The 27,444-nt window shown below is 52.4% G+C and overlaps 1 protein-coding gene across 1 annotated transcript; it reads left to right on the plus strand.

Moving 5' to 3' along the window:
• The first annotated feature begins 176 nt into the window (after positions 1-176).
• Positions 177-27,334, plus strand: NFE2L3 (NFE2 like bZIP transcription factor 3). Its single transcript, XM_051963488.1, has 3 exons — positions 177-1,037; positions 18,490-18,573; positions 24,383-27,334. Exons 1-3 carry the CDS (start codon positions 459-461, stop codon positions 25,622-25,624), a joined length of 1,905 nt encoding a protein of 634 aa, XP_051819448.1. The 5' UTR covers positions 177-458; the 3' UTR covers positions 25,625-27,334.
• Positions 27,335-27,444: the final 110 nt, after the last annotated feature.

Below are 27,444 nucleotides of genomic sequence, written 5' to 3' on the forward strand. Positions count from 1 at the left end.
GGACGGGGCGGGGCCTCCCGGGGCTCGAGGGTGGAGAAAAGCCGGACGGGGCGGGGCCTCCCGGGGCTCGAGGGTGGAGAAAAGCCGGACGGGGTGGGGCCTCCCGGGGCCCGGGGGTGGAGAGAAACTGGACGGGGCGGGGCGGGCTGGCGGCTGAGGCTGGAGGCCCCTCCTCCCGCTCCAGCTCGGGCTCCGGCTCCAGCTCCTGCCCCTTCTCCCCCATCCTCCGTCTCCTCCTTCTCCTCCTCCTCTCGCCCCTCCAGCCCCAGGCCCCCGGCGGTGCCCCTGACCTCCTCCCCGGGTGGCCGGCCGCGGGCGTTCTCAGGCCCAGCCGCTGGACGCCCGCCCGCTCCCCTCCTGCTCCGGCCGTGGGCTTTTTCTCGTCGCTTCCTGCGCGCGGGGAGGCAGGGAGGCGGCGGCGGGCGCGGCTTGGCCCCGGGAGCCGTCGGGGAGCGGAGATGAAGTACCTGAAGCCGTCCTGGGCGCAAGGCTGCGGCGGCCTCCTGCCCCTGGCCGTGCTGCTCAGCCTGGCGGGGCTCCGCGTGGACCTGGATCTCTACCTGCTGCTCCCCCCGCCGCCGCCGCTGCTCCGGGACCCCTGGGCGCTGCTGGGGAGCCCCAGCGGCGCCGCCTACGCGCTGCCGCCATTCCGAGGAGGAGCCGTCGGGGGCTGGGGCCAGCGGCACCCCAAGTCCTGGGACTCGGACTCGGCCTCGCCGCCCGAGGGGCAGCGGCTGCTGCGGGAGGTGCGCGCGCTGGGGGTCCCCTTCGTCCCGCGCACGCACGCGGATACCTGGCTGGTGCACTGCGTGGCTGCGGCCGGGGGCGCCGACGGACCCCCGAGATTGCTGGGGAACGCCACCGCCACCGAGGCGAGCGGGGACGCGGACCCCGGAGACCCCGGCGGCAGCGGCGGCGGCGGCGGCAGCGGATCGGCCCGAGGGGAAGACAAGGACCCGGAGCCGGAGGCGGAGGAGTCCCCGACGGCTGCCCCTGCCTCGGGGGGCGGGGAGACCGGCCGATGCGCCGTCCAGGAGGTAAGGACCACCGAGGCCCGTAGCCGTGCAGCGGCCCGGGACCTGGGAGCGCATCTTAAGGCAACCTCTTCCTTTTTTAAGAGACGGGAGAGGGGCGTGGGGAAGGGGAACCGAGACGAGGCGAAGGGACTGGTTCAAGGTCACACAGGCAACAGAGCCCGGACTCCAAGGGAGAGGCTGCCAACCCTGGGGTCTCTTTCCACTTCCTCACTCGCCCTGGCGGCTAGACCGAGACAGTGTAGACGAGATTCGAAAGCTTAATTCTGCCTCTTTCCCAGCTCTGGTTGAGGATGGAAATAGGAAATTAGAATCGATTTCAGGGGATTTTCTACGCTCTGACGGAGAAGGAATGGGGAGGGCTCGTTCCCTTGGATTCTGGACCCCGGAGGTCCAGGGGGGGCTTCTCTGCTCGCCGCCCCTTGAGATCCAGGCTCCCCCGAGGCTTTGGGGGATAAGCGAAGGACCCATAAATCCGATGTTCTGAGGAAGATGGAGCTGAGACGAGTCCCTTCCCCCCTCCGCTTCTGCCGTTCTAGATCTTTGGGATACCTTTGCCCCCAGTGTGGGGAGGGAGCTCTTTGGTGCTGGGAGGGGGCGGGGTGACAACCCCCCCCCCCTCCTAGTAGCTTCCTGATTTGGACTTTCTAAAGAGCCTTCCAGCGCATGCTTTAGCCTGCCTGCCGGACTAGTCTTGTCATAAACACCTGGGGGGTAGGCAGCTTACAGATGGGGAAACTGAGGCACAGGAAAGTAGGCAGTTTACAGATGGGGAAACTGAGGCATAGGAAAGTAGGCAGTTTACAGATGGGGAAACTGAGACACAGGAAGGTTGTGACTTGTGAAAGGCATAAGCCTCTAGGACTGAAAGCCAGGCCTTGGGGATTCTACCACCTCCTTGCTCCTGGTGGAATGGAGGCGAGACCTGGAGGTTTGAGCCCACCTGGCTCTCATCAACTACTGGCCTTTGCATCCTGCCTCTGGCAGTTTCTGCCTGTGGGACCTGCCTTGACTTCCTCTGGCCTCCTTTTCCAGGGGTATAAATGAGGGGCTTCCAAGTTCCCTTCCCAGTCCTAGAGCTCCGAGCCTGTGGGGAAAAGGAAATCTTGGGGGGGTTCCCCTTCTCGTTAAAAACCTTCCAGCAGACCCCGGGCCAGTCAGACCGGGCCGGACCAACCGGTATTGCCACGGGGGTAAGCACCGAGGCCGGGGAGCGAGCCTCCCATTGTTGCTGTTCGTCCCGGTGCGCTCTGGGACAGTGGGAACAATCGTTCCGGCAGAGCCCTGATACAGCCCCCCTCCTCAGGGTGGGAGGCCCGACTTGGGCATCTCGGGACAGACCGGTCTCCTTTGTCTGTGACTTTTGCCAGCCGGGTTTCCTCCCACCCTTCAGTGCTCCGAGATTTTCTCTGCAGAAGCGGACTCGGCATCGGAAAACAGGGCCCAAGATGGGCGCAGGCCCCTCCACAGCCGGACCGCCCAGAACCCCGTGGGCCCGGCCCGATCCCCTGGCCTTTCAGTGATTCCTTTCCCCGACAGCCGAGGTCGGAGGTCGGAGATCACAGTCTCCTCCTTGGGCGCTGTTTTGGCCGAGCTGGGAGCTTATGCAAATGAGAGGCAAAGTTCTGGGCGCCTTGGCTCCGTGGGCCCGGCTGCTTCTCCAGCCTCACCTACACAGAGCTGGCTCCCATCGGGGAATGATTCACCCTTATGCTAATCTAACCCCCTCCCGCTCCGGGGGACTCCAGTCATCCCGGCCCCTCCCCCGCTGCCCACGCAGAAGTCCCCTCCTCTCCTGCCGCCACCCTCTCTCACCTCTCACCTGGGCTGTTTTCTCCCGGATCGGCCCTCCCCCGCACAGCTGCCCAAGTTAGTCAGGCCTTGGAAGGCAGTCGCTGCCCTGCTCAAACTCCCGGGGCCCCGTGTCAAACTCAGACCCCCGGGACAGCGGGTCCGCATTGCAGCGGGGCTGGGCGGGGCTGCGCCAGGGAGCCCCCGGGTCGGCTCGAACCTGCCTCCCGTGGGAGCCCTGAAATCGTCAGTGAAAAAGGCGGCCTGAGGCCCCTTCCGGCGTCTCTCCCTCTGAGGATTCACTGAGCCGCGGCCCTACTGTGCTGCCCGTGCAGCTACGGAAACCCCAGGAGGGAGGGGGCGCCCCGAGAATCCCACAGCAGTAACCAGCAGGCTGTACAGTGTGGTAAGGGATGTGAGGTACTTAGGCCAATAGATAGCAGGGCCAGAGTCAAAAAGATCCGAGTTCAAATGCAGCCCCACTGTGCGGTCCCGCTCCTGGAATCAGTTCAAATACGGCCTCAGACACTTAGCACTTCCGGGCTGTGAGACCCTGGGCCAGTCACTTGGCCCCAACTGCCTCAAAAGAACCAAACCCAAAGGCGGCCTGAGAGCCCCAAGCCATGGGGCTCTGGGCAAGTCCCTTCCCCTCGTCTGCCACAGTTTCCTTATCTGCAAAACAAGTCGGAGAAGGAAACGGCAGAGCGGGCGGGAGCCCTGCCAAGAAACGCCAAGGGAGGGCACGGGGAGTTCAGGAACGATTAGGCAACAAGTGTCTTTGCATATGTGAGCTCACCTGGTTCTCACAGCCACCTTGGAGGGAGGTGCTGCGATTACCCCCATTTTACAGATGAAGAAACTGAGGCAAACAGGATGAAGCGACATGCCCAGAGTCTCCCAACTAGGAAGTGTCTGCCAGGTCCAGCTCTCAGACAGATGGAGGATGAAGAGCGAGGAGAGAAGTGAGAGGTCACGGAGCTGCAGCTGGGCTGGAGGAATCAGGGAGGGCTTCCAGAGGAGGTGGCTCGGGGGCTGAGCTTTGAAGGGAAGAAGCCCCTGGGGCTGGTGAGGAAGGCCTGCCCCTCCCACCCCCACCCAAGGTGCGGAGAATGAAGGAGGGATTGTGCAACAGCCGAAGGCCCCACTGGGGATGGGGGCCATTCCCTTCACTGAATGGGCGGCCTCTCCCTGAGAACAACAGTCCCGGGCTAGCACCAAATCCCTCAGCCCTCTGGGCCCAGGTCAGAGGGGTCGGGCCCAGACTCTTAGTAGGTGTACACGTTTCTATGCTGGCTCAGCCTCCTCCAGCTGCGCTCTCTGTGTGACCTTGGGCAAGGCCCAGGATCTCCCAGTGAGGGAGCCTCATGCAGAGTGTGCAGAAAAAGGCCCTGAAGTTCCCTTTTAAAATAAAATAACAGGCCCTGCCCCCATCCTACCTATCTCCAGTGCCTGGCACATAGTAGGGGCTTCACAGATGCTTAGGCCCCATCCTGTCTCTCTGCAGTGCCTGGCACATAGTAGGAGCTTCATAGATGCTCAGCCCCCATCCTGTCTCTCTGCAGTGCCTGGCACATAGTGGGTGTTTTATAAATGCTCAGCCCTCTCCCCAGTGCCTGGCACACAGTAGGGGCTTCATAGATGCTCAGCCCCCATCCTATCCCCAGTGCCTGGCACATAGTAGGTGTTTTATAAATGCTCAGCCCCCATCCTATCCCCAGTGCCTGGCACATAGTAGGTGTTTTATAAATGCTCAGCCCCCATCCTATCTCCAGTGCCTGGCACATAGTAGGTGCTTCATAGATGCTCAGCCCCCATCCTATCTCCAGTGCTTGGCACATAGTAGGCATGGATGCTTCAGAGATGCCATGATTTGTCCTCGGGCTGTTGGTTAAGCCCTAGAGCCCTCCAGGTGGGGGACAGGGAGCCCAGAAAGCCTTCAGTGGCTCAGGATGCCCTCAGAGAGGCGAAAAGTAACGTTCCCTGACAAAGTCCCATACACTGGGCCAGGGCCGACCCTCCCCATGGGGGTTGGGCAGGGCCTGATACAAGATTAGCTTGTCCTGGGCTTGAGATCCTGAGTTAAATAAGGATCCAGATCCCCTTGGGCGGGGAGAGAGCTGGCCTGAGAATCTGGGAGCCTCGGGACCCCTGGGGACCCTTTAAGAGGAGGGACTGGGGAGGGAGGCGTCCCGGGAGGGAAAGCCCAGATCCAATAATGTTGATTTTTTCAGTCTTTTGGGTCTGAGGGTTGAAAGGTAAAGTGGTCAGCCTCTCTCAGCCTCTCTCAGCCTCTCTCAGCCTCTCTCAGGGAGCAGTTCATGCCCGAGAGCCTCACTAACCACTGACCTCTAGAGCCCCTTGAAATGTTCAGAGCCAGGGAGTTTACAGCTGGGGAAACCGAGGCCTGGCTGTGCCTTACCTCTGGGTCCCGTGAGGGACAGGACCAGAACCAGGGCTCCCGTGTCCAGCAGCAGGGAATTCTGGGGAGGGAGGATGTGTGTGCAGTGACCGGGGGAGAGAGAGGACCTGGATGGGAATCCTGCTTTCTGAGCCCGTTCCCTCAGCTCTAGAGGGGTCCCATCCACCTGTGTCACATGGCAGGAGCCCGAGAGAGAGAGTCTCACCCGCTCCTGCCCCTCCCCAGCCCCTGCCTAGACACTGACTCCTCAGAGGGACCCGGAAGTCCCATAAGCTTCTTTCCCATCTCCAACCTGGCGCATAGTAGGCCCGTTGTTGTGCTCATTGAGGCGAGCGGGAAGATCCGGGCTCTGTGGGGAAATCTCGCCGCCTCCCAACTTTTGTCCCCAGGAAGGGTTTTGTGCGGGGGAGTTTCCAAGTAGCAAAAGTACTGAAGTTTGTGTTCTGGGAGGAGTCTAACAGCCTCAGGGGCCCCTCAGCCCCAGGGCGACCAGCCAGCTGTGACCCCTCAGTGCCAGCAGCTCAGAAGCGGCCCCAAGCCTGGCTCCGCCCGGGCACGTGCCTGCCTCCTCGGACCCAGAGCTGCAGGACCTTCCAGTATGGAAGCCCCCTCCCCCAGACATCACCGTCTCTAGCCTCAGAGCAGGAGTCCCACCTGATTGGCCACCTTCAAATGCGGGACGGTGGGGGACAGCCCCGGGTGCTTAGTCAGTGATTCTCATTGTACTGCGAAGAAAACGTGGGGGTGAGAGGTCGTAGCATCCTAAGCCATAGGTCAGATGCCATCTGGCTCAAGCTACCCATTTTTCAGATGAGGAGAATCGAGGTCCCCAGTAGACAAGAAGCCCGTTCAGTTACCCAGGCGGGGAGGCAGGGCCAGGTTTTTGCCCCCTCGGGCCCCATGGCCTCCCCTAGCACACAGCCAGCCTTCTGGAGGTCTCCCCGGGTGGTCGGAGGCAGAGGGACTCCCAGGCCTGGGCCGCAGCCTCCTTGGGCGCTGGGACTGGTCTCGATCCCCTCTCCCGGGCCCGGGTACCTGAAGTTTCTCGGGTGGGCCCGTCCGCAGCCCCCCTTCCCCTGGAGTCCCCCACGTGAGCGGCCGGCCCGCGGTCACTCAGCACACTCGCTCACAGCAGGACAGTTCCGGTGTTCCGGACGGGCCCAGAGCCCTGGGTGAGAAAGGGGCTGTGGGTCCCAGGGCTGCCGGCCGGGGCAGCAGCAGGCGCCTCGCGGCGATCCGAGGCCGGGGGACGATCTACGCGGGGATTGGTGACCGCGGGAAACTGAGGAAGGCCGACTCGCCCAGGGAGGGGCCCGATCCGCGTTCCGCCCTTTGCCCCCAGCCTGGGCAGCACAGGGACGCCTTCCTCGGCCACCAGCGCAGCCCCCCTTTTACCGAGGAGGAAACCAAGAGCAGCGAAGCGACCTGGTCCCGGGAAGAAAGGCTGTTCCCCTGGGCTGTGGGGGAGGCCTGGCCTTGGCCCCCGAGGGGCACTGGTGGGCTCGTGCCGTCTGCCAGGGTGGCGGGGCTCTGCCCACGGGCTAGGAGTGGCTTAGATAAGAGCAGGCTTTAGGGAGGAGCGGGAGGAGGACGTCTGCCTGAGGTATTCCGAGGACTCTTCTGAGGGGGAGGAGGGAGCGGACTCTCCTGGACCAGAGCAGGCTCCTCCCCGGAGTGCTCTGCAGGGGGCAGAGAAGTCCCCTGGTCCGTGCTTGGCTCGGGTCCCATGACTCAGAGAACCCACAGCTGGACACAGCTGGCGGGACCCTGGGGCCGTTCCAGAGAGTTCCCCCCTCCCCAACAGAAGGTCAGGCGGCCAGGAGTCAGCAAGCCAAGGTTTAACGCCGCTGTCCCTTGGGCCGAGGGTCTGCCATCGGCCTGTGGCCGGCGTGGGGACCCTCAGGATCTCCTCACGCCGTGGTGGGTTCGAGGCCACACCGGGGGCAGCGTCCTCACCGTTCTCAGGCCGCCTCCTCCCTCCCACCCACAGCGCAAACAGGCCTCTCCCAGAAACGCCGCCCGACTGCGTGGGGCCGGCCAGTGGGCCCCGGAAATTACCTGCGGGGCTTTCGTCCCCCTCCTCTCCTGGGACAGGAGCGCTGAGCTGCTGCTGGGATCTCCCCGAGAGAAGTCAGCCAAGGGAATCCCGGGGGCCCACGAGGGAAAGCCATTGTGAGAAGCTCCGGCCCTGGCCACGACGGCCCTGCCCGGCCTTGGCCACGACGGCCCTGCCCGGCCTCGGTGCCCAACGGCCCTGCCCGGCCTCGGCCACGACGGCCCTGCCCGGCCTCGGTGCCCAACCGCTCTGCCCGGCCTTGGCCACGACGGCCCTGCCCGGCCTCGGTGCCCAATGGCCCTGCCCGGGCCTGGGCTCAGCCTTGAAAGGCAGACACCAGGGCCTCGGTCCGGGCTCCCTCGGCTCCCGCCTCCAGCCAGACCGGCCCATCTGTGCTTCCGAGCCCAGCCTTTATCCCCTTCAGCGGTAAATGGTTCCTGATCACAAAGGCTCCCCGAGTGCTCCCACTCCCAGAATCCTGCGGGACTCCCGCTCCATTAGGGTGGGCCCTTCCCCGTCCCAGGAGCCTCCGTTACCGATTCCACGGGATTCAGCAAACACGCGGCGAGTCCTGTGTGCTCGGGAGGCGCCGGGGCCGGAGGGGATGCACAGAAGGGAGAGCCCGCCCGCTTCCATGGAGCCTGCGTTCGCGGAAGGAGCCTCCCCGGGAGACATTTATGAAGATGGGCGATCCTTATTCCAGCGTCTTAGGGAAGATCGCCACCGGGGATTTCTCCAGTGTTTTGGTCTAGAGGGAGGGAGGGATCTCCCGGAGAAGAACTCCCTCCATGGCTGCAGTCGGCAGCTGCCCTGGAGCTAGTCAGCCCAGAAGGCCGCCCCAGGGGCCGAGGGGCTTCCAGCCTTGTACCCGAGGGCTCGGAGGCCCCCTCTCCCCATTGGGCTACCCTGCCTTGTTCATTCCTGTGGTTTTCCCTATGGAAAATCCTGCAGACCCCATATGGCCTTAGCGGTGGCTTGTTGCTGGTCCTTCCTTCTCAAATAGGACCATGACATCATGGCGGTGATGCTGTGATTTGCAAGTGAATTGCAGTGGAAACCAGAGAGCACGAGTTCAAATCCTGATGCTGGCGCTCTTGCCCTGCCCATTCCCTGCTTATTCCCTCCCTCCCGGGTCTACATCCGGCCCCCAGGGCTTCCCCATTCAAGTCCCACCTTCATGCTTCCGGCCAGAGACAGTGGACGGGCCCTGGCCCGAAGACCGGGATTCAAACCCCATTTCAGAGCCCCAAGAGTCATGGGGCCCTGCTGGTTGGCAGCTGGTTTTGCAACATTTCAGGTCCGGGTTAGTCACGGGTCTGGGGCCCACGATCAGAAGACTGGCTCCTCTAGGACACTGTTTGGGGCCTTGCCCCACTCCTCCTCCCGGACCAATCTGGAGGCCAGGGATGGGCTTTGTTTTTGTACCCGAGGGCCAGGTGCTTAACAGGGCACTGAATTGTGTCACTTTTATTAGCTTCAGGTGTGGATCAGTAGGTTTGAACAAAGTTTTAACTCCCGTTCTTGATCTTCAAAGAAGAGGGTTCTGGGAGTGAGGGCCCCCCCTGCAATCCGGGCTCCCCAGCTCTGAATGCCCCGGGCCGAGCCAATCAGGAGCCTGGCACCTTGTGGTGAGGGGGGAAGGGGGCGGTACCGGCTCACCCAACACTGGACCTTCAAATAACGTTCCTCCCCCACCCCCGAGAAAAGGAGACCCCATCTTAAAAAGACAAACAAGTTGAGATGGATTTTTTTCCTTGTAAACAGCACTTTGTTTTTTCCAGTTACATGTAAAGATACTTTGACATTCATTTTTTATTTTTCAAAATAAATGCAAAGATAGACCAACATTTTCCCTCATAAAACCTTGTTTTCCTGATTTTTTTGTCTCCCTTCCCTCCTCCCCTCTCCCTTAGACAGCAAATAATCCAATCTAGGTTAAACACAGGCAATTCTTCTAAACATATGTCCACATTTATCGTACTGAGCAAAATCAGATCAAACAGGAAAAAATGAGGGGAAAAAGAGCAAACAAACAACAACAACAAAAGCTGAAAATACAATACTTTGATCCACACTCAGTCCCCACAGGTCTCTCTCTGGGTGCAGAGGGCTCTCTCCATCACAAGTCTATTGGAACTGGCCTGAATCACCTCCCAACAGGGTAGAGCAGCTCAGCGTGGCCCCCGCAGAGACACAGCCCATGCATCCCTGGGCCTCAGCTGGAGGCCTTCTTGGGTTGTGAGGACGTATCCAAATGTACGGCCCATCAGAGCCCCCTCCATCAGATTAATATTTTTAATGTAGTAGGAGAAGGTCGATTAAGGTAATCAACAGTCAACATGCACTTATTAAGCACCTACTATATTCTTTACACTGTGCTAACACAGAGGCAAAAGATAGGCCCCATCCTCTCAGAGCTTATAATCTAATGCAAGGCAGGAGAGAGACAACAGGCAATCTAGTGTGTTCAAAGAAAATACAGGATAAATAGAAAATCACTAACAGAGGGAAGGTACTAGAATTGAGAGGGGCTGGGAAAGACTTCCTATAGAAGGTGGGATTTTAGCTGGACTTAGGGTTTCAGCAAGGTTTCCTGTGGGCCATCTGATGAAATTATACGAGATAAGAGAAGGCTATTTGTCAACATTATTATTATAATATCATTTATGCAATGTTATTACAGCTATGCAATGATAATTATAATAATAGAGTAAAATGCGTTCCTAATTAATCCAATCCCTAATCTCCTAAAAGGAAATTTGTTTGAAAATCAGCCGCAACTTTTGAGAGAGCAGTTTTGTCAAGTGACGCCGATGATGAACTGTTACTTGAGAGTTGATTAAAAGAGTCTATATTTTTGCCTCCTCTTCCCATGATGCTTTGTGTGTTTGCAGGAGAGGGAGGCGCAGGTTCAGGGTGTTTTATAGTTACCGGTTCTTAGGAGACCGTCTCAGTAAATGCCTTTATTTTGAGCTCATCCTGTCCTCTGGCCTTTCATAGTGGGGGCCTCCGAGCCATGGTTTTAGGAATGTGGACCCGAAGCGTACCTTGAACCCGGGATGCTCAACTTTCATATTTGAGTTAAAAGGGAGCGAGGGGGGCCCAATGTGAGAATTATCTTCTTGTTCTAAAACCTTCCTTCCCCAATAGCATACGTTCATGTTGCTTGTTTTTGTATGCACGACCCTCTGCCAGCTCTGTCCAGCCTCCTCTTCTATATGCTTACTACTCCCCTGTATGTGTGTGTGATTACTTCATTGTGAACCTGTTCTCATACCAGTGTAGTTGCCTGCGCGGTCCCACCCTATAACTCCTGGCCCCTCCAGCCCCTGGCTGTCTTTCCTGACTGCCTCAGTGGCTCTTTAATCTCATCGGGGTGGATGCTCCATCCATTGGGGCAGATTGCAGCCCATCTTTGAGACCTCCTGACATAATGAGGATGCTTACTGAGCCCTTTCATCCCTCAGAGAAAGTTTCCAGGGCAAATCACTTCCTCTCTCAAGGTTCTAAGCCCTCTAAGTCTCTTGTCTTTCAAAAAAGTCATCAGATTGCATTGGTAAAAGGGCGTTCGTCACCTGCGAGTTCCAGCCCCATCCCGTCCACCTCTGTGATTCCGAGCTCTTCCAAATCTCCCCATTACAATAGAATGCTGGGAGATATACAGTTTCCAGAAGGAAATCCAGCCCACTCTCTTCTTTCTCAAATTTGGGACCAACCCATCCAAAATCATGGCCTGCTCAATAGACATTTTTCCTCCAATTGGCCTTCCTTGTATAGATGATTCAGAGATGGACCTTTGAATTCCCTGAAGCAAACAGGATATTGGAGAACATCTCGGTGTTCCCCTGCCTGGTCCACCGGAGCGAGGAACACCGTTATCTGTACGGAATTCTTTTGGCTGACCTCCGCTTTCCTCACCTCAATCTCTGCTTCCGGCACGTAAAAATAGACCTCGTCAAAACACAGGAAAAGTTGGGGGCCATACCTGCATATTGTGGGAGAGGAAGAGAAATCCATGTTTTAATCCCCAAATTTTAAGTTCTCCTTGGCTGTTGAAATGCTCAATTATGTTGAGTTCAGAATTTTTAAAAAGAAAATTTAAAAACCCCCAACACGTTAACTTTTGAAAAATTACCCCTGGAGTAGATTTGTCTTCAGTTAGTTCTAAAGAGCTCCCCTGCTGACCTCAGAGACACCTCCACCTTGCATTTCTTCAGCTGGAGGTTGTTTTCTTTCCCGTCTCCTTGTTGCTCCCTCTCTTTGCCCCCAGCCCCACTTGTGTTCTTCCTATTATTATTGCCTCCCTTTATTTTTTTACATGGCTGGCCTGTACCTCCAGTGATCAGCCTGGGTCCGTTAGCCTGTCTATTGTCCCACTTCCTGGGCACCTCAGCTCTGGTCCCATATCCCTTTCTTAGGAAGTCACTTTCCTAGCTCTGTGTTCCCAAGGGCCCGGTAGCCAAAAGTCTTTGCACTGATGTTGAGGGAAACCCCCAGAATGCACTTGGGAATCATCCTGAAGGGGATCCCTCATCCATCAGGTGGTCACTTTCTCCAACATCCTACCCGGCCATGCTCTCTCATCCTGGAGATTCTAGTCCACAGAAGATCCCCATGTACCTTCAGCTTCCCTAAACACTTTCTTTTTTCATTTTAATTTTTTTGTTTCATACTTAATAACTAACATTTACTATGTACCAGATATTGAGCTAAACAATTATTATTTTATTCAATAATCACAACTACCCTGAGAGAGAAAAATCACTGTTGTCATTCACTCGTTTTGTTCATGCCCAGCTCTTCGTGACCCCTTTTGGGGTTGCCTTGGAGGAGAGATTTGCCATTTCCTTCTCCAGCCCATTTTACAGATGAGGAAACTGAAGAAACCAGAAATTAATTGTCTAGAGTCACCAAAGTAGTAAATGTCTGAGGCAGGATTTGAACTCTAGGCTAGCATTCTGAGATTAGAAAAAGAAGCTTATACATAATACTTGAGCTGTATTCTGTACAGATGGTAGTTTTTTTAAAGACTCATAAATTCAACCTATTAGTTTTTGAAAGCCATCCTGCTTATTTCTATCTGCTTCTGAACCTTCTTTTGTTCTATGCATTAAAAAAAAAAAAAAAAGATACAAAGGCCTATTTTCCTTCTCTACTCCCACAACTTAAAAACAAAAACAAAACATATCCCTAGCCAAGTAAAACAAATCCACCACGTCCAACAGAGCATCTCTCATCCTGGTCTCTGAGCTCCCCATCCCTCTGATGGGTTGATGAGCTCCACTTCTAAACCTGGTTCTCTGTAGGGATGGTTGGTCACACTCTTGACAAGAGTTCTTAACTCTTCTTTTTATTAAAGCTTTTTATTTTCAAAACATATGCATGGGTAAATTTCAACATTAACCCCTGCAAAATTTTGTGTTCCAGATTTTCCCCTCCTTTCCCCTTCCCACTCTCTCCCCTAGACGGCAAGTAATCCAAAATATGTTAAACATGTGCAATTCTTCTATACATATTTCCACAATTATCACGCTGCACAAGAAAAATCAGATCAAAAAAAAGGGGGGGGGAGTTCTTAAACCTTCAAAATAATTTTAAATAGCAACATCGATATATTTTTGTTTGCTGTGTTATAGTTATTATCATGTCCCTCTGCATCCATCCATACAAATCTTCCCAGATTTCTCCAAACCCATCCCATTCATTCCTCATGATACAATAATATTCCATTACATTAATAGCCTATCATTTGCTCAGACACCTCTCAGGTGACAAGCACCCCCTTAGCTCCCAGATCTTTGCTACAACTAAACATTTGAACCCAGTAATAGTAGACTTTGTAAAAGAACGTTCACAGTTTTGTTACTCTGGGGACAAAGTTCCAAAATCATTTTCCAGAACGCCAGCTCTGATTCACAGCTTTCCCAACAACATCCTTCCTCCATTCCTGCAAGTTTTCATTATCTCAGCTGATCCGTGGGCGGTAGAACCTCAAGAGTTATTTTAATTTGTTGTTCTTTCCATTATTCGTCATTTGAACTAATGTTAAGCTAACACGCAACTGTTAAAAGGTTGCCTATTCATATTCTTTTACTATTTATTGGAGGATGGCTCTGGTTCTTATATATTCCTTATATATTTTAATGTCAAATCTTTATTAGAGATACTTGCTGCAAAAATGTTTCTAGTCAACTGTTCCTCTTCTAATTTTAGCTATATTGATTTTGTTTGTGCAAAAGCTCTTTAAGGAATTAAAACCGTGCCACTGTATCTTCTGTGATCTCCCTTGACTTCTTCACCCATAGTCCTACTTGGCTGCTCTCTGTATGCAGGCCATGTCCATTTGGAGCTTTTTGTAGTAGTTTATCCCTTTCACATCATGGGGGTTGGGAGTGTAGCACTCCCGTGACCTGAAAAAGCTGAGCAAATTTTTTGACCTTCCCTTTGTACCAGAGAAATCTGAGTTTTTCCATTTTCTTTTGTGAGGTGTTAACAGTATTAAAAGCTATGTTGAATACTTAACATATATAGGACTGCTTGCCATCTTGGGGGGGGATGGAAGGAGGGAGGGGAAAAAACAAAACATAAGCGAGTGCAAGGGATAATGTTGTAAAAAATTACCCTGGCATGGATTCTGTCAATACAAAGTTATTATTAAGTAAAATAAAATTTAAATTAAAAAAAAAAGCTATGTTGATATTATATAATATTACACATTTTTTTATGCATTTCTGAGTTTCTAAACTTTTTCTCCTGGCCTTCAGGTGCCATCTGTGGCTTCTGCAACAATCCCCTCAAATTCATTTTAGTTTCTTATACAAGGTATCAAAATGACAATTAGGAAAGTCAAAATGGAGAAGGGATGACTGTATATGGTGGAGATGTTGGTCTAAATCTGGGGTCAAACCCCTAGGAGATCCATAAATAGATTTAGGAAATCACTGAACTTGGGTGGGGAAGAAAATTACATCTTTATCTCAGCATAATCAGCTTCCTTTTTAATCCTCTGCATTTTATTTTTTGTATTTAAAAATTGATTCTAAGAAGGAGCCAATGGGCTTCTTCAGGATTCTGCCAAAGGCAACAATGACACAAAAATAGTAAAGGGACTAGCCCTGGCCGGGGCCTTGTTTCCACCCGACAGGGCTTCAATTTTCCCACCAGTTTTTGTCATGTTATCTCGGTGGTTCTGCTCTTTTAATATTCCATGGAAGTCAGCAGCATCCACAAGCTGCCCCATCCAACCATCTCTTATTCCTGCTTCCTGACCCCACTCCCTTCTCAGTCCCCCTTGGCTTTGACAAAGCATTTCACGATACTTATTGCTTGTGATTCAGTTAAAAAATATCATCCACCACTTAACCCATTTGCCTGGCAAAAAAAAAAGCAAAAATAAAATAAATATTGTTCACTTACACCTGGAAAATCCTTAAGGGTCGTGGGAGCGCCATCTTGGAATGCTGGCTGTTGGGACACGGGAGCCACCTGCCAGTGGCTGCTGGAGGTCTAACTCGGAGCTGTAGAATCCCCTTCCTGTGAGAGGGTGACGCTGACACAAGGAGACTGAGAGCCCATTGCTGTCCTCTGACCGAGAGGCCGATGCGTTCTCTGCCTCCCTCCTCTTCCTTCTGCCTCCAATTTATTTTCCCCATTCACGAGCGACACCTGTGTCAGTAAAGGCTGCCCCCGCAACCCCCTCAAGAGTCACGATCCGCAGCTGGGGAGGCTCTCGGAGAACTCACCTGCCCCTTAACAATTGGCCTTTAAAGGCCAGACCTGACTCTTCCAAAATTTACAAAAAAGGCAGATTCTGCTTTACAGGATCAGTAAAATACTGTCTTGTGTAGTTAACTTTCCCTAGTGTGTTTTTCTTTCCTCTCCAAAAGTGTTGTAAGCTCCCTGAGGGCAGGGCTCCTGCCTTCTACTTCTGTCTTCATCTGCCACTTCTCCTTCACATTTGGGGGCAGAGCTCCTGCCTTTTTCTTTGCCTTCATCCCCCATTTCTCCATCCAGGGCAGAGCTCCAGCCTTTTACTTTGCCTTCATCCCCCATTTCTCCATCCAGGGCAGAGCTCCTGCCTTCTACTTCTGTCTTCATCTGCCACTTCTCCTTCACATTTGGAGGCAGGGCTCCTGCCTTCTACTTTGCCTTCATCCCCCATTTCTCCATCCAGGACAGGGCTCCTGCCTTCTACTTTGCCTTCATCCCCCATTTCTCCATCCAGGACAGGGCTCCTGCCTTTTTCTTTGCCTTCATCCCCCATTTCTCCATCCAGGGCAGGGCTCCTGCCTTTTACTTTGCCTTCATCCCCCATTTCTCCATCCAGGGCAGGGCTCCTGCCTTTTACTTTGCCTTCATCCCCCATTTCTCCATCCAGGGCAGGGCTCCTGCCTTTTACTTTGCCTTCATCCCCCATTTCTCCATCCAGGACAGGGCTCCTGCTTTTTTCTTTGCCTTCATCCCCCATTTCTCCATCCAGGACAGGGCTCCTGCCTTTTTCTTTGCCTTCATCCCCCATTTCTCCATTCAGGGCAGGGCTCCTGCCTTTTTCTTTGCTTTCATCCCCCATTTCTCCATCCAGGACAGGGCTCCTGCCTTTTTCTTTGCCTTCATCCCCCATTTCTCCATCCAGGGCAGGGCTCCTGCCTTTTTCTTTGCTTTCATCCCCCATTTCTCCATCCAGGGCAGGGCTCCTGCCTTTTTCTTTGCTTTCATCCCCCATTTCTCCATCCAGGACAGGGCTCCTGCCTTCTACTTTGCCTTCATCCCCCACTCCTCCTTCACATTCGAGGGCAGGCTCTGCCTTGTGTTTCTTTTTGTATCCCAGGGCTTAGCACGGTGCCAGGCAAGTAGGAGGCTTAATAAATGTTGAATGATGGATGCTCCCTCCCAGGGCTACTTGGCAGAGGAGCTCACTTAGGATACATGGGACAAATGAAAACAGAGCCTTCCTCAGGCTACTCACCAAAGAACAGGAACACGTGTAGAACGTACCTTCCTGCTGGCCCCACTCTCCATCTCTCTGGGCCAGTTTGGATTCCCTATCCGTCCCACCCTCTCAGGCCCAGACTCACTCCCCTGCTCCCTGTGATCCAGCTCCAAGGGCCTTTGTCCATGGTTCCCGGCCCTCGCTCACAGTCTGGAGCCCGGTGGTGCCCCCGGTGCCAGCTGGGAGAGCCCGGCTGCCCTGCCCTCCTTTCCCCAGGGATTCCCATTCATCAGAGTCTTGGCCTTTGGAACCAAAAAGAGGAAGCCTAGCGCCTCATCAGGTGCTCATTAAATATTGAAAAAGAGCTATCACATCCAAAAAGCTTTGGCTTTTCTGCCTTCATCTTCTCATCATTAGTTATCAAATGATTTTTAGAGATTATTTTAGGTCACTTAACCATCATTATTTAATTATCATAAGGCATTATTTCTACACCTTAATTCTTAATTGTTTAATTATTTTAAAGTTTATTTTTAATAATTTAGTTATTAATTCTTTTTTCTAGTTAACCCTCCTGTCTGCTCATCACCTTTTCAATGCCCTCCCTAAAAAAAGACAAAGAAGTAGAAGGCAGGAGCCCTGCCTCCAGAATTAAACAGGACTCAGCAGGAAGGATGCTGGCTTGAAATTCTGGCTTGACCATAGTCTTCTTATGTTAATATTATTGTTATTACCTTGGTGACCTTGGCTCAGTCAATGAACCTCTGCCTGCCTCAGTTTCCTTATCTGTAAAATGGAGAACATAATAACATCTGCTTCCTAGGTTTGTTGTGAGGATCCAATGAGTTGACAATTACAAAGCATTTAGCCCAATAACTGATACCTAAGAAGCATTATATAAATGTTGGCTACCATTATTATTAATGATGTTAAGTATTATGATAATAATTACATTATTTATTATTATATGCAGTTATGTATCAATATAGATATAGCTATATAAATATAATAAATATATGGTTTTATGTAATAATTGTTATATATTAATAATAGCTAGAATTTGTAGCATTAAGATGGCGAAGTACTTTATATTTGCCCTACATATGAGGAAACTGAGGCACAAAAAGACCCAAGTGCCTCATTGCCTAACAGGTCCCTAGCGGATTCAGGGGCAGACTCCTTGTGCCGTGGGTGGAGGGTGGGGAAGCTTCTCTAGATTGTTTAGAACAATCCTGTATTTTTACTCTGAGGGCAGATCTCTCGCCAGAACGTAGGCCATCAAGCATGATGAAAGGCACATGGAGTCCCAGTGCTCGGGCCGGTGACCGTCCTGCAGCGGGAAGTCGCTCAGCCCACACAACCTGGAACTTGTTCTTCTGCTCAGAAGAACTCACCTTTGGCCGCCGGTTTGCCTAAGGGCAGCCTTTGTTCCTTGGAGTACACCGAGTTCTCGGAACACTTCCAATGGGCGTTGAGGGGCTCGGAAAATGGCCCTTAGCGGGAGCATCCTTCGGATGCTGCTCCATTCCTGAGAAAGAGCTGGTCTTTGGTGGTGGAGAGGGAGCCAAATTTGGGTCCCACAGGCTCAAACCTAAAGGAACAGAGACGTAAGACCTTGTGCATTATGGGAAGATCTCTTTAAGGGGAAGAATGCAGGTAGAGGCCTGCAAAGCTTTCTAAATTTGAAGAAAGAGGACTGAATTTTAAATCTGGGGGTGACCTTGGCAAAAGTCAGTCCACTTGGGTTGTTGCCAAGTGCCCGGCTCTAGGCTGAGGACTCGGGGCTCCTGCAGAGGCTTATATCCTAGATGGGAGAGAACCATCCTAGCAATAAAGACGTACAAGGTACATCACCTGTCACTCGGGACTCGGTCCCTCAGTAGAACATAAAAGGGTTGAGGGAAGCGCCTGTGGACTCCTCTTATCACAAATCAAATAAATTGCACAGTGTGACAAATGGAGATTGTGAGGAAAATGCTCTCGGACGCCCCCATCAAGGGCCCTGTCCTCAGTGACCTCCAAGGTCGGGGCAAAGTGCCCTGCGGGAGGAACCCGGCCGGTTTTCTCCCATGGCCTGAGAGATGAGCCCAGAAGAAGCTTCTTTTCCCCATGCAGCTTCCTGGAAAAGGGCCCCCGGCCAGAAGGGAAGGTTAGTGGGGCGCGGAGGGCAGCAGCTGCTGGCCTGGGCTCTCCCCAGTCAGGGCGACTCCTTCGAACCAGCAGCTTTAAGAAACCATCCCTCTTCTTGTGTCTTTTACAGGGCGATGGGGACGACACCGACGTGGGCTGGTCTCTGGAAGACATCTTCCACCTGATGGCGCCCCCGATGGAGAATTCCCCGGAGGTAATCCTGCAGGGTCGGGCGGGAGCCCCGGGGTCAGCCTGGCCCTTCCCCTCAGCTCCTAGGGTCAATGGGCGGGGCTGCGGGGGAGAAGGCGCCCCACCCCGATGTCACTCGGGACCTCCGACCCGAGCAGGTCACCCCCCTCCCCTCTGTAAAATCAGGGGGTCAGACGCAGAGGCCCCTCCCGGCCCTATCTCTGCGACCCAAGTCCAGACCTGGCCGGCACGGCTGTGAGCACATCATCGGCCCCTGGAAGCCTCAGTTTCCCCATCTGTAATGAATGGTCCCGCTCTAAGAACTCAGTCCATCCACCCCCGGGAGCTGCCACTGGGGGGTGTAACAATCATTGAGCTTCTCACTCACTCTCGTCCCAGTGTCGTCCCCACTTCCCTACGAGTCACATCCCGTCCAAGCCTTGACGCTGTGTTTCGGCAAAATGGATCATAGGATTAATCCCCCCCCCCCTTTCAAGTGAGCAAATTAAGGCCCAGGGAAAGGAAGGGACTGCATGAGGTCCCACGGCCAGCCAATCCCAGCCTGGAGCTCGGCCTCCGGATCAAGGTTCTTAGCCCCTCTGGGTCCCAGAGCCTCCTGGGTGGGGATGAGACCAAGGCGCCTCCTCAGAGCAACGATGTAAATGCTGACATAAAATACCCGGGATCAGCAGGGAAATTAAAATATAGGCTCCAGAAGCAGAACCCGAGAGCTTAAGTGGCTTAGTCCCACGGCTGTCCCTGTCCGCAGCTCACCCTTGTGAACCCAAGCCCGCCCGCCTATGCCGACATTCAGTGCCTCAGGTAACGTAACACTGAAAACCCATCGATGCGATGTCGCTTGCGCCTCCTCACCTGTGTATCCTGGGCAGTGACATGCACTCCCAACTCCCAGAATGCAGTTCTCCCTTTCCTACCCTCGTTGCTTAAAAAAAATTCTCATTTGTCATTGACAGTATCCGCTGTAGCCTCCCCTCCCCGTGCCCAGGGAGCCGTCCCACAAATTTTTTAAAAAGGGGGAAGCCCTGAAACATCAATTAGTACCTTGGCCAACAGACCTGACCATATTTGCCATATCCCCTAGTCCAGGACCTTCTCTCTCCCCTCAGGACCTCCTCAAAGGACTAGGCAGCTTGCTGGGGCCCAGAAGGCCTCAGTCTTCTTCACGATTCCCTCCCCCTCCGCCCTCCCTTACTAAAATGCAGATTCACCCCGAATCTCGCAGCCGTCATGGAAAAGCGATAGCTCCTGATCCCGGCACCTTTACATTTATGGGTTTGCAACGCGGGATTCCTCCCAGTTGCTATCTCTGAGGACTGTGGTGATGAGCAGATGAAATGATAATCAAATAACCAACCCATCAGATAAATTAATATTTGTCAAGCACTTAGTGGCTGGCGCAGAGTGGGCTTCATAAACGTTGTCTCCAGCCAGACTTTTCTGTGAATCAAGGAGTTTGTGCTTAAAAGGGAAATAAAAATTATTCACCGAATGATTGAAAAGTGAGAGGAGGATTTCCTTCCAAGCTTCTCCCTCTAGGGGGAAGGAGGAAGGGGCCTGCTTTGCCAGTCCCTTGTTTCTTCCTATGTGTGTGTGTGGGGGGGTCCCTTACCCCACCCTGAGGCACAGCCCCCAGGAAAGCCCAGAGAAGAGCTCTGAAGTCTCACAGCCTCTTGTCTGCCCTGAACAGGTTGGGAGCCACAGCTGCCCGTTCCCCACCTCGTGTCAGGCGCAGGAAATGGGCAGGATCTCTCTAGTGTAGCGGAGAGGAAATACTTGGGAGAGAACGCACAGTAGGGGGAAACCTTTACAGGCACCTACTATGTGCGGGCAGAGTACAGAAAAGCACAAAGTGTCCCTGCCATGTCTAACACAGAGAAAGAGAGACAATGTGCAGATATCCTCCGAGAGACCTGAGAAGGGCCAGGAAAGGCTTCCTACTGAAGGGGGAACAGAACGGGGGGAGGAGGGGGAAAGGCCGCCAGTTGTGGGGAGAAGCCATTGAGAAGCCCCAGGAGCTGCAGAGGCTGGGATTGCTGGAAAGAGAAGAAAGATCCAGCCTGAAGTGCTGGGGAGGAAGGGGGGGCCCTGGGGAGCAGAATGGCTTGGTGGGGCCTGTGCTGAGTGAAGGTCTTGTGACAGCCTCCACACACACACAACAAAGCTATAGCAGCAGCTGGGGGATGAGGAGGGTTTGCAGCAGCTGGGAATAGAGTGAGAGATGTCCCCAAGGGGTGTCCCAAAGGGAGAAATGAGATATAAACAGATGCATGGACTAAGGAGGGCCCAAAGATGCCATCCAGGAGTGGTCCCTGAGTCTGGGAGGAAGGAAAGACGGGAGGGTTCTGAGGGAAAGAGCCCGGCGGCTTCCACCGTGGACACAAGGAGATTGGAATTCCCGGGTCAAGCTATCCAAGGATGAGCGATGATACTGAGACACGGGACAGCGTTTCTGAGAGAGGTCAGGGCTGGACAGTCAGACGTGACCATCAGACCAAATTCACTGCTTGTCAAGGTTCCTCGAGGCTTCAGGCCCACAGCCATGAAACCAGTCTTCGAAATGGGTGGTCCTGTGACCACTGCACCTGCCCAGGCAGGCGTGGGACCCCAAAAAAGGTGACATGGAGAATGTTTTTTATCCCCTTAAAGTTAGAATCAGGTTTTGAGCAAAAACTGCTGAAGTGCAAACAGGTAATGGGCTAAGTCCAAGGGCTTCGGATCTGCCCAAAAGTGGACTCAGACCACGAGTTCAAAAAGTTTTCACTTTAGTTTTTAGGACATAGTGTTTTTCTCACTCAGAATTGTAACCAGTTTAGAGGTATGGCCAATTGAGTGTGAGTGTGTGTGGGTGGGTGGGTGTGAGTGTGTGTATATGAGTGTGAGTGTGTGTGAGTGTATGTGTATGAGTGAGTGTGTGTAAGTGTGAGTGTGTGTGTGTAAGTGTGAGTGTGAGCATGTGTGTGTGTGTGTGTGTACGTGTGTGTGTGAGTGAGAATGGTACACTGGAAAGTCTGCTGCTTTGGCAAAGCTAATAGAACCTTCCCAGAATCACAAATCTGAAAGCACCAAAACACACAAAGGTCCCAGGTCAAGGAGAAAGCATCGGAAGCAACCAGAAAAATAAGATTCATTCGGCCAGTCAGGAGAATGGAAAATTTAGCAGCTTCTACATTAAAGGGCTGGGGCATCGGGAGTGTCATATATTCCAGAGGCAAACAGAGTGCATTATAACCGAGAACCACCCACTCAGAAAAACCGACCATAATCCTTCAGCTGAAAAACGGATATTCACTAAATAGAGGACCTTTAAGCATTCTTGATGTAAAGGAAGAGCTAAAGAGAACATTTGACTTTCAGATACAAGACTCAAGACAAGTATTAAAAGGTAAACAGGAAAGGGAAGTCCTAAGGGACTTAGATTAAACTATTTACATTTCTGCCTGGGAAAATGATCCCTGTAACTCATAAAAACTTTTTTATTATTTGGGCAGTTAGGAGTATTTCTAGACAACGGGCAAGGTGGGAATTGAATACGAAGGGACAATAGCTTTTAAAAAACAAAATTAAGGAATGAGAAAGAAAAATGCGTTGAGAGAAAGCGAAAGGGTGAGGTAGAATGGGGTAAGTTATCTCATACAAAAAAGACAAGAAAAAGGTTTTATGATGGAGAGGAAGAAGGAAGTGAAAGGGCCTTATTCTCATCAGAACCGACTTGAAGGGAATATAACATGTACACTCAATCACATATAAAAATCCACTTGACCCTACATGAAGGTAGGAGAGGAAGGGGATGAGAAAAGGTGATGGGGGGATACCAGGATAGAAGAGAGCAAATCGGGGAGGGGATAGTCAGAAGCAAAACGCTTTTGAGGAGGGACAGAGTGAAAGAAGAAAGAATAGACTAAATGGATGGGAGTAAGAAATAGGAATTTAGCAATCCTAACTGAAAATGGAAGCAAATTTCTCTCATAAAGACTTCATTTCTCCAATAACTGTCAAATTTATAACAATAAGAGCCATTCCACAACTGATAAATGATTAAAAGATAGGAACAGTTTTCAGATGAAGTCATTAAAGCCATCTATAGCCATATTTTTAAAAAATGTTCAAAATCTATTTATTATCAAATAATTGTTTTATAATTATTTATTATAATTATAGAAATACAAATTAAAACAACTCTGAGGTATTATTACCTTATACTTATTCGATCGGCTGATGGGACAAAAAAAGGAAAATGACCAATGTTGGGGGGGATATGGAGAAAAAAGACATGAGTACACTTTTGGTAGGACAGCCGTTCTGTGGAGCAATATGGAACTATGTGCAAAGGGTTATAAAATCATATGTGCCCTGTGATCCAACAGTGCAACTACTAGCTTGGTATCCCAAGAGAGCTTAAAAGAAAAAAGGAAAAGGACCAATATGTACCAAAATGGTTAGAGCAACTGCTTCCTGGTGGCAAAGAACTGGAAACTGAGGGGATGGATGTCCATCGTCGGGGAATGGCTAAACAAACTGGATTGTGGGATTCCGATGGAATACTACTTGTGCTACCAAAAAAATGATGAGCAGGATGCTCTCGGGAAAACCATGAGGACTTTCATGAGCCAGTGTTAAGTGACATGCTCTGTGTGCAAAGTAACAGCAGTGTTTGTTGTAAGAGGATCAGCTTTGAATGACTTTGCTACCCTCCGCAATGCAGCGATCCAGGACCACTCCGAAGGATGCAGTTTAAAAAATTCTGTCTATCCCCAGAGAAAGCGCTGACGGTGTCTGAAGGCTGATTGAAGCAGACTTTTTTGCCTTGAAGTTGTTTTTTGTTGTCGTTGGGTTAGTTGTTTTGTTTTTAATTCACAGAACTCGGTTTAAGAAACTCTGGTCTGGTAGAGTTGGATTCAGATTCTAGTTTTGAATGTATGTGAACCTAAGCAAATCATATCTCGCTTCAATGGACCTCAGTTTCCTCATCTGTAAAATGGGAGGGTTGGCCTAGCTGACCTCCCAACTCTAGAGCTGCATGTGATCCTATGATGAAATCACCATGGACCTCAGCGTCCCGGGAAACTGATGTAAAATGCTTATCCGGTGGCAACGTGATATAGGAATAGCCCACTCGTGCTATGTTTCCTAAATCGGTTTCCATAATACTGGAATTAATTTGTTTTAAGTTCAGTTTTTGCTTTGTGCCAGGGCTGAGCTAGGCCGCCAGCCCCTGCCCACGAAGAGCTTATGGGGAGAGAAGGGGGCAGGGAAGGACAGAGACTCTCTCTCTGACTAACCAGTCAGGCAAGTGCCCTTTGGGTGGAACCTCGGTGGGCAAAGGTAGGGGAGGACAGCCGTTCCACGAGGGCCGTGTGAGGTAGAACAGCTCAGTGCCTGGCGAGCTGTCGGCCATTAACGAGGCTTGCTGGTGAACTGATCGATGTGTTGGCAATCTGCAGCCCTGGAGGGAGCACTCAAATCTGTTTGGTGAATGCCTGAAAAAAAGCATTTAGGAAACCCCAAGAAAGCACTGGGGGTGCAGATGGGTTTTGAACAGACATCACTGGCCGTGATGGGCTCGCTTTCTCCTGGGGGGGATCGCTGGTGGTGAAGGGCTTGCTTTCTCCTGGGGGAGACCACAGATGCCCCTTAGGATGAGGTGAGGTTGGGGGGCCGTGCTCACAGATTCGTGTCCGCTGCTGAATGGCTCCAGCCCCCCGCCCCGTTTCCGATAGAACCTCCCACTTCCGTGTTGTTGCACCCCAATGTCCAAACCCTCCCTCCGATGACGAAGGGGATGTCGGGGTCTAATGCTCTGTCCTTCCTTCCAGGGCGTCTCGTGTGGGCCCCTGCCGCCCCTCTGTAACAGCAGCGGTGACGGCGTGGACGCTCCCTGCCAGTACGGCCGGGACTTCAGCCAGGCAATTAGCCACAACGTCAGCCTCCACGAGGCCATGCTGTCCGGCCCCGACGGATGCAGGAGAGACCCCCGGGCCGCCCAGCCCCAGGAAGCCTTCTCCCCGCTGGATTCCAGCAGCGCCCTTCCCCTTCCAGGGATGGACTGGGCGGGACTCGTGCCTTCTGCCGAGACCAGGACCAGGAGTCCGGCAGCCCAAGACCTTCTTTTGGACTTTGACGACAATATCTTTGATGAGATCAATCTCCTGTCTCTCGCTATGGAGGAGGGCTTTGACCCCCTGGAAGTTTCCCAGCTTTTTGAAGAGCCCGATTACGATTCTGGGCTTTCCTTAAACTCCAGCCACGGCAGCACTCCGGGGCCCAATCCCGACCCGGCGGCTTCCCCGCGGGACGACGAAGGCGCCGTGGGTTACAGCTGCCTCGCTCCGTCTCTCTCCCCCCAGGGCCTGGAGGGAGCCGTGGGAGGCCACTGGCCAGAGGCCAGTGAGCTGGGCCAGCCACCTGGTCAGCAGGGTCCTGAGCCTTCCGGGGAGGCCCCGCTGGAGCGCGTCCTCCACAACCACACTTACTCCCTCGTGCCGGGTCCGCCGGCACCCGAAGCCCTTCTTCCGTGGCCCCAGAGGTCCCAGGAGGGAAAAGGCGGCGGCTGCCCCCGGGCCCGGGACGGCGCCCTGAGCCAGGACGAGCGCCACGCCAAGACGCTGCGCCTGCCCTTCTCGGTGGAGGAGATCGTCAGCATGCCCGTGGACTCCTTCAACAGCGTCTTGGCCAAGAGCTTCCTGACGGAGACGCAGGTGTCCCTGCTCCGCGACATCCGAAGGAGGGGCAAGAACAAAGTGGCGGCTCAGAACTGCCGCAAGCGCAAGCTGGACGTGATCCTGAGCCTGGAGGAGCAGGTGTGCGGCCTGCAAGCCAGGAGGGAGAGCCTGGCCCGGGAGCGGGCCCAGTGCCGCAAGGCCCTTCACCTCATGAAGCAGAAGCTCCACCACCTTTACCAGGATGTTTTCAGTAGGTTAAGAGACGACCAGGGCCGGCCTGTCAACCCCAACCTGTACGCCCTCCACTGTGGCCAGGACGGCAGCGTTCTGATTGTGCCCAAAGAACTGACTTCCAGCCTCAGAAGGGACCCTCAGAAAGAAAAGGAGAGAAAATGAGGGGCTTCGAGACATGGACTTCCCCGGAGGAAAGGTTCCCCCGGGGAAGGCCGGGGGAAAGCGGGTTCGCAGCAACAACCGGAATGGAATTGTGGAGATGGTCAGTCTTGGGGCCCGGCCTGGCCCGGAGCAGCCGGCCGCTGCTGTCCAAATGGACTCCTACTTGAACGAACCGATTCACTCGAGAGACTGACACACGAGCCCTTCCACTGCAGTTCCCATGGCTAGATGGGGCAGCCGTATTTTGTAGCAGATCCTCTTGTGGTCGGCACCACGCCACCACCAACCTTCCCTTCCCTCCCAAAAAGGGGAGAGAGCAGAACTTCCGAGTCCAATAGGGGCAGTGAAAGCCCCCGAGGCTTTCTGGGTAAAGGCCACATCTTATAGGAAGGTGGTCACTTTCAAGCAAAAAACCAAATTCTTTATGTTGGAAAACGATTCCCTATTTTCACATGGAGGAGCCTCTTGAAATTCAAAGTGATCTTTTGTCCTTGTTACTTAGTCCTGACCCTTTGCGACCCCATTTGGGCAAAGATACTGGAGGGATTTGCCATTTCCTTCTTCAGCCTATTTTGCAGATAAGGAAACTGAGGCAAACATGGTAAAGTGACAGAGTCACAGCTAATGAGTATCTGAGGCCAGATTTCAACTCGGGTCTTCCTGGCTGCCCCAAAGTGACCTTAGTTGTTTTTTCAGATTTTTTTTTCATTTAGTCTGTTAGCACTGGAGCCCAACAGTCAGCTTTTCCAAAGCAACTTTGACTTAAAATTTTTGTGAATAATTAATTTATGTATTTCTCTTCTATAAAAATAAATTATGTATTTGTAGAAAACTAGGTTTTCTTTTTTTTTTTTTTTTTCCCCTCTGAAGATGTCCTGGTGACTATTCAGACTTTTAATCTATATATTTATACTGAAATCTTGAGCAAACTGGCATTGCTGTTTCTTTTGTTACTTTTATTTCCTGCAACTTCTTTCAGGCCTGCCCTAGAAACAGGCAGAATTTTCACAGCTCTCGGGAAGGTGCTTAATTATAAAGCAATGATTTTTTTTTTTTTTCCTGAACACCCGATCTGATTTTTTTTGCTGCTCTAAGAAAAAGTATTCTGTCATTACTCAAGCGGCCTTTGGTGTAGCGCTTTATTTGGAAACTCCTTTTTAAAGGCCGGATTTTCCAGTGAAAGACTTCGAAACCAAAAGGATTTGCTTCTGCGATTGAATTTGGGCGACGTGGACGGCTCGACACTAGATGGTGTTTTTTAAATGATGGTAGAGAGACAGCCCTTATTTCCAAAGTTTTGCCATGTGCCTATTTCTTTAAACTACTTTGTTGTGAATTAAGTAGTCTCTTCATAAGTATTTTTTGTTTCCAGAAGACATTGAAAACGTTTTTAAGGGCAGCTGGGTGGTGCAGTGGATAGAGCACCAGCCCTGAAATCAGGAGGACCTGATTTCAAATCCCACTTAACACTTCCCAGCTGTGCGACCCTGGGCAAGTCACTTAACCTCAATTGCCTCAGCCAAAAAAAAAAAAAAAAAAGTTTTTAAGTTGAAATGGGTCCGTTTTAGATACATTCAGGGGGGTGAGTACAATGACAGAGCTCAAGGCCAGCCTGAAACTGCCAAATGAGTAGTTTAGAACTGTCCCCACTGTACCCGATGACAGATGAAATGTACTTTTCTTAATGGAATAAAGACGGAGTGATTTGTGTTTTCTGTCCTTCCCATTGGTGTTGATGGTACCCAGACTGCCCAGCCTTGCACTGGGCCTTACAGGCCACCCCGGCCTCTCTGTGGAGAGCAAGACCCACCTGTATGCCC

The sequence above is a fragment of the Antechinus flavipes genome, chromosome 5 (genome assembly GCF_016432865.1).
Source record: "Antechinus flavipes isolate AdamAnt ecotype Samford, QLD, Australia chromosome 5, AdamAnt_v2, whole genome shotgun sequence".
Lineage (NCBI taxonomy): Eukaryota > Metazoa > Chordata > Mammalia > Dasyuromorphia > Dasyuridae > Antechinus > Antechinus flavipes.